The sequence below is a fragment of the Nelusetta ayraudi genome, unplaced genomic scaffold (assembly GCF_046127955.1).
Source record: "Nelusetta ayraudi isolate G7.1 ecotype Tasmania unplaced genomic scaffold, CSIRO-AGI_Nayr_v1 ptg000019l, whole genome shotgun sequence".
NCBI lineage: Eukaryota > Metazoa > Chordata > Actinopteri > Tetraodontiformes > Monacanthidae > Nelusetta > Nelusetta ayraudi.
The window spans coordinates 4,316,073-4,322,392 of NW_027466069.1; the positions used below are offsets into that span (position 1 = coordinate 4,316,073).

At 40.6% G+C, this 6,320-nt stretch overlaps 1 protein-coding gene across 1 annotated transcript; it reads right to left on the reverse strand.

Moving 5' to 3' along the window:
* Positions 1-164: 164 nt before the first annotated feature.
* Positions 165-3,766, reverse strand: LOC142888323 (succinate dehydrogenase [ubiquinone] iron-sulfur subunit, mitochondrial-like). Its single transcript, XM_076026516.1, has 8 exons — positions 3,582-3,766; positions 2,465-2,598; positions 2,287-2,372; positions 2,069-2,205; positions 1,861-1,977; positions 1,566-1,667; positions 844-966; positions 165-616 (listed from the first exon to the last, which is right to left on the reverse strand). The coding sequence occupies exons 1-8, from the start codon at positions 3,639-3,641 to the stop codon at positions 536-538; spliced, it is 840 nt and encodes a 279-aa protein (XP_075882631.1). The 5' UTR covers positions 3,642-3,766; the 3' UTR covers positions 165-535.
* Positions 3,767-6,320: the final 2,554 nt, after the last annotated feature.

Sequence of the window (6,320 nt, forward strand, 5' to 3'; positions counted from 1 at the left end):
TTAACACGTTATTCAGTTCATTTTTCAGTCAGTCAATGTTGTTACCACAGAAATGGAGGTGTGAGTAATGTGCACACAAAATGTGATAACACTGCACGAGGAGCTGTTTTTCTCACTAAATGGTCAAGGATTTCCAATACAGCTTTCCAATAACAAAATATGCATTTCATTTTCACAAGGAGCCCAGCAGAACTTTAATGTTCACATATTTAAATATATACAGCATGAAAACAGTTTAATGAGCGTTACTGAAGCATAAATACAGCACATCCTGGTGCTTTTTCTTTTTTTGTGTGTTTTACACTGTGAAGCCTACATGTAGTAATGTGGTTCAGCAGGTTGCATCACTTTGGATGTTTTGCCCATCAGTTCCATTTTCTCGGCTCCTTCTCCTCACACTTTCAATGTCCGTTGCTCTCTGATGCAATCACGCTGAACTAAAAAGTTCCTTGTTAATGATTCATGTCCTCTTATCTTAATTTGAGGTGCTTTAGGGAGATCTTGAGGCGGTCAGACTTTCATTTTCCTCAGGTGTTTATGAAGCTGCGGCCTTCTTCTCTTTGTACGTCGCCATCATTTTCTTGATCTCTGCGATGGCCTTGCCTGGGTTCAGTCCCTGTGGAAATGTCAAACACGGCATGAAAAAACTGAACTCTGTATATGGACAGAGTCCAACATGTTATGTGGCAGGCAGGATCCAAAAGTTGTATCCTTTTATGTGTAGGGACAGTGTTTTCTATTTGTTCTTTTTTTGTTTGGTAGCTACATACATAAACTATAGAATTTGTGTTAACAGCATTGGAGGAAAAACAATAATACAATAAAATAGGTCATGGAGTTTACCTTAGGGCAGGTTTTGGTGCAGTTCATGATAGTGTGGCAGCGGTACAGGGAGAAGGGGTCCTGAAGTTTAGACAGACGTTCCTCTGTGAATTCATCTCGCGAGTCAATCATCCACCGATAGGCCTGTGGGATCGAGAGCATGGCTGTCACTTGCTGTTTGCTTCCCTGATTCTGCTTTTCATATCAGTTCCTGTCACAAACATTTTGAAACATGTCCATCCAGAGGGGGGTGGGGTAAAAACTGTCCCACAAGTCATCCACACTGCACCTCGGTCTGACATCAGCACTGCCTTAAAAGCAGAAGCGAGCTGCTGAACAACTCAATTTCATCTTTGGGCTAAAACACAGCTCAGCTTTGAAAATCTGTCCATTTTTTCTTAATATGAATCTTTTCCCCGTTCAGTAAACGCGTCCATGAGTGTTGATTTGGACTCACCCGGTGAAATGACTTATAAAAATCATGAAAATAGTGTCAGGATAAAATTATGGAGGCAGGAACGAAACCGAAACCATAAAAAGCTTTTTAATTTGTAATCAGCCTTGCTGTGAACAAACTGGTTTGAAGTCGCTCGGAAGCTAATAAAAGATTTTGCCGTCTTGCGGAGTACTCATGAATTTAATTAGTGCTGCCACAATTAAAGTTCAGTCTGTTATCTCAGAACAGGACAAGAAGAAGAAGAACAAGATGATAAGAAGACTTGTTCCTCTGCGTCTTTACCAACCTGCATTAGGACGGCAGGTCCCAGGTACTTGTCTCCGTTCCACCAGTAGCTGGGACAGCTGGTGCTGCAGCAGGCACACAGGATGCACTCATACAGACCGTCCTGGCAAGATAAAGAGAGGAACTTATGATCACGTCAGTGGGCGCTTATCATCTTACAAGCAACTATCGGGTTTGCATAAAATGCAGAAGATGACATGGTCACTGACGTTGGTAAAATACGGATGCAAGGAGACGTTTGATAATATATGGAGTTGGGTTTTATTCTCTATTTTATGAGTAAAAGTTTTAATTACCAGCTTCTGTCTGTCCTCCACCGACTGGAAATACTGCTCCTTCCCTTCTTGAGTCTCATCCTTCTTCTTCAGGTAGGGCTCGATGGATTTGTACTGTGCATAGAAGTTGCTCATATCCTGCAAAGAAAAACAAACAGGAGAGGTTTTACACCCACTGTTTCACCCTGACTTAAAAATAAATAACTTGCTGGATGGCCGCAGTACTTACGGGCACCAGATCTTTGACCACATACATGTGTGGCAGGGGGTAGATTTTGGTCGGTTTGCTTGTGTTGGTATCAATTTTGTTCAGACAAGCCAGTGTGTTGCCTCCATTAATGTTCATTGCACATGAGCCACAGATACCTGAAAGAAAGTTTGAATTTGAGTAAATGAAGAAAATGCTGAGAGACTCAGGGCGTGTAATTAGTTCCTTCTGTCTCTGACCTTCGCGACAGGACCGCCTGAATGTGAGCGTAGGGTCCATCTCGTTCTTGATCTTTATCAGGGCATCCAGAACCATGGGACCACACCTACAGTACATGAACAGCAGTATGCCAGAGGATTACTTTACTTGTTCTTGCAAGTCATTTTGCTATTGTCCATTGATTGGGTTTAGACTTACGTGTTAAGATCAATATCGTATGTCTGCATTCGTGGTTTGTCTCCAGCGGTGTCAGGATCCCAGCGGTAAATCTGAAACTTCTTGATCCTGGGTTCAGGGGCTGGGGCGGCAGCGGTCTGAGCGTACCGCACCATCTGCATGAGAGGTCATTTTAAATAGACAGTGATAAGAATAAATATAGGGATAATACGTGTTAATCCAGCCGAAGGCATTATCTTCTCTTCGGCCTTTGATTCCACTCAACCCCCACAATTTCAAGTAAAATACAGGGCAGCAAAGGCGAGAGGTATTTACGGCAGAGACGCCTGACAATACGACACCAAGCTGCTTGGTCCCAACAAACCGGGCTAAAATAGGAAGCGCTTGGTAATTCTACCCCCCTGACACCACGAGTTGTTGCTCGCTAACACAACAAACTTGGTGATGATTTCATTTCATTTCAGTCACTCAAACCTCAGACAATTAAAAATGAGGATTCAGAAAGATTAAATTGCATGCAGACAGCAACACCAAGGTTACAGGACGTTTCCATAAGAATTCTATCTGCTATGAGGCCTTAAAACAACACCAATATTGTAAAAGGCAAACGCACAAACCCATTTGAGGCGCGTGTAGTTTAAACATTAACGCCATTCAATGTTACTGAGGTTACAGAGGCCTCTCGTATAGAAAAGATAAACGATATAGAGTCTCCCCCTAGTGTTGGCGAGGGTGAACCGACATGGAGATGTTACATCACGTCGAAGTCTTCGGTTATCTAACTGACTCCTGAGGACATTGAAAATCGACTGAAGGACAATAGTTTCAGCAGATCGGGGAGACAAACAGCGACAATCACACATGTTACTGTGCCATCGAGGAATTTCCAAACACATTCAGACGCCAATAAGTGGTTTTATAAGGGGGAGAAATACTCGACAACCAAACTAATTCACAACTACCAACATTTATGTGCACAAAGGTGGGCAGATCAATAATTAAATCCAGACTTCACTCAAACAACAACTTATTTGCGCGTCTTATACGATCTACTCGTGTTAATGTTGTTGTACCTGCGACAGGCAATGTTTGCTTCTGTGAAGGCAAAAAGTAACACGTGATATCAGTGAGTACTCACCACCATCATGCCGGAATTCCTGAGCGCCAGAGCATTGCGACTCAAACCAACGACCGACATCTTGGTCTTCCTGCAAGGGGGGGCGAAAAATCGGCGAAAAATAAACAGGCTAGCTCTCTGTGTTGTTAGCAGTAGCTATCTGAGGCTGCAGTGCTGCGTGTCCGCGTCGTCGACCCTCCTCCTCTAGTATCGAGACACAAGCTCCACCCAGGACATGTGACGCTGGCGTGCGTCAACGAGGGGTGCTTTCACGTACCACACAAAACTCGGTCAACCGAATCCCGAAGCAAAACTTCATTAGAGGAATATTTTGATCTCAAACCGGCTGTCAAGGGATAGTTACATTAACGTGAGCGCTGCCGCAGACATAGATTTTCTCCAATGAAAGAAGCCATGGTCTGTTTGTTTGAATCGTAAGTGTAGACTTTTGAGTACACACTTTGGCAAAACCTTTGAACGTGTGTACTTTACAACAGTACGCTAAGGCGTCATATGTAAAAGCTCTTTCACAACTCTCATTGCCACAGGGGGTCAGTTACATACTGTGTTTGTAACCATAAACATATATACGTAAGATTAAACCTAATGTATTGAAACTGTGATACTTTTTTCACTTTATCACATTACTGAATATTTCTATACCATACATTAATTGGTATTGGTTATTTTACTAAATGTAAGATTATATATTTCTTTTCAATATTACTATGTACTTGAGAACAAGTTCTCCACTTCCATCCATCTTATCTTTCATCTCCATATCTCTGATGCATTGTTATTTGTGTTTGTGTATTTGCTGTAAATGGACTGATATCCTTTAAAAGCATTTCTGTAAACCCTTTAAATGCAGTCCTTGACAGTCACCCTAGCTCCTGGCTCTTTAAAAGGGGGGGTGTTAAGATCTATTGCCCTTCAAAGACAATATGTGTTTATTTGTGAAATAATGACTTCCAGCCAAGCCAGACTTTCTATGCATTAGGTTGTGTCTTTAGGGCAGACGTGTACAACATGTTGTTATGACGGTAAATTCAATTGAAGATCAATGCAAATACCTCCAGAGATATTAATTCGTCATGTGATGTTTTACCATATAGTCAATGTGTTTGCATGTGTGCATGGGTGCATATGCCATGCGTAATTAATTGATTTTAAAAAATGCTTCATTTTCTTTCTAATTTTTGAAAAAGAAAAATTTTAAAAATAATCTTGTATTACATGAAAATGTGTTTTTGCCAGACTTTGGCAGCAGGTGTGATCACTTCACCTCGGATGCCTCATCTGTGCAAAACCTCACTGCTCCTCAAGGGGTTTCATCTAACACTTTGTCAAAAATGAACACATGCTCATTTATAATGTGTGTGGTGCTCTTTGTTGAGAGAGAAAATGGCATTTTAATTTCCCACAAGTGTAAACAAGAAATGTAATTGTAAGCGTTTATGTCTGATTATTAATATAATAGCACCTTTCCGGACATGAATGGATGGATTCTATACAGAGATTACGTTTGCTATAATTGAGAGGAATGACGACTGCGGCTGCAGTTTAAAGGTGAGACTCTTCATTTACATTCAGCTCCAGCCTGTTACGCATGTGCTTGTGCACCAAATTTGACAAGAAAATTCATCAAAATGGGTTTTCACTCGCATCGGCTGCAGGGCAATCACCTAACCCTGCCAAATGGCAAGTGGAATTTAATGTATTGAGAAAACAGCAAGATCGTATACGCAGAAGAGTGGGGTGTAAATTGAACCCGGAAGTCATTTAATTTCCACCTGGCCGGCTTGATGATTGGATTGCTTCTTTTAAATTTCAATAAAATCGCTTGTCGGTGATAGATAAGTAAAATAATGTAGACTGTGGTATATTACTACAACAATAGAAGAGTATTTCCAAAAGTCATTTCACTTCAGCCTGACAATCCCTGTGACCAAACAGTTTCCTCGGCTTTGCTCATTTTTTATTTAGCCCAGCATCTGAGAGGCGGACTGCAGGACACCTCAGAGGATGCTGTGCACAGCGTGTGTTGTTTACTCCTCGTCATTACTGTTACAGCCGTGGCTTATGACTTCAATATTAATGCGCTGTTTTAGTGACTTTTTTTTTAAAAAAGCCAGAGCCGTGTCCTTGTGCTTTAGATGTAATAGGAATTTTTGGTGGAAGGAGCGACATTGCCTTGTGCTACTTGTAACACTGAACACCAAAGGAGAGTGAAGAAAAGAAATTTTAAATTACTTTTACAAATGTGTGTTTTTGTACATCACAATAAAAGCACCTGTATCTGTAAATACATTAAATTCACAAACCCTTGCAGTCATTTAAATATAATATAATATAATGTAATATAATATAATATAATATAATATAATATAATATAACATAATTTTTTGTTTTGTTCTTTTTTGTGTTTGTTCTTTTTCTTATTTTTTATTTCTATAAATCTTGACTATGTGCTAAATAAATAAAAGAAAAAGAAAAAAACAACAACAGTATTGCCATTACCGAATTTTGCAACTTCATTCTGCCATTTCTGCAATGTTCTTTCTCTCCTTTCATTGACTTTCCTTCACCACGTTGAATGATGCACTTCTGGCTGCCTTTCAGCTCTGCTCAGGAAAAGGACCATGCCGTCATGACAGGTGCGGCACCTACGGAGTGCAAGTGAGTCACTTCCATGCACAGGATGTTTGATTAGGAAAATGGGCATAGCTTTTTAATTTGCTTCGTCTACTTGAAAAGGCT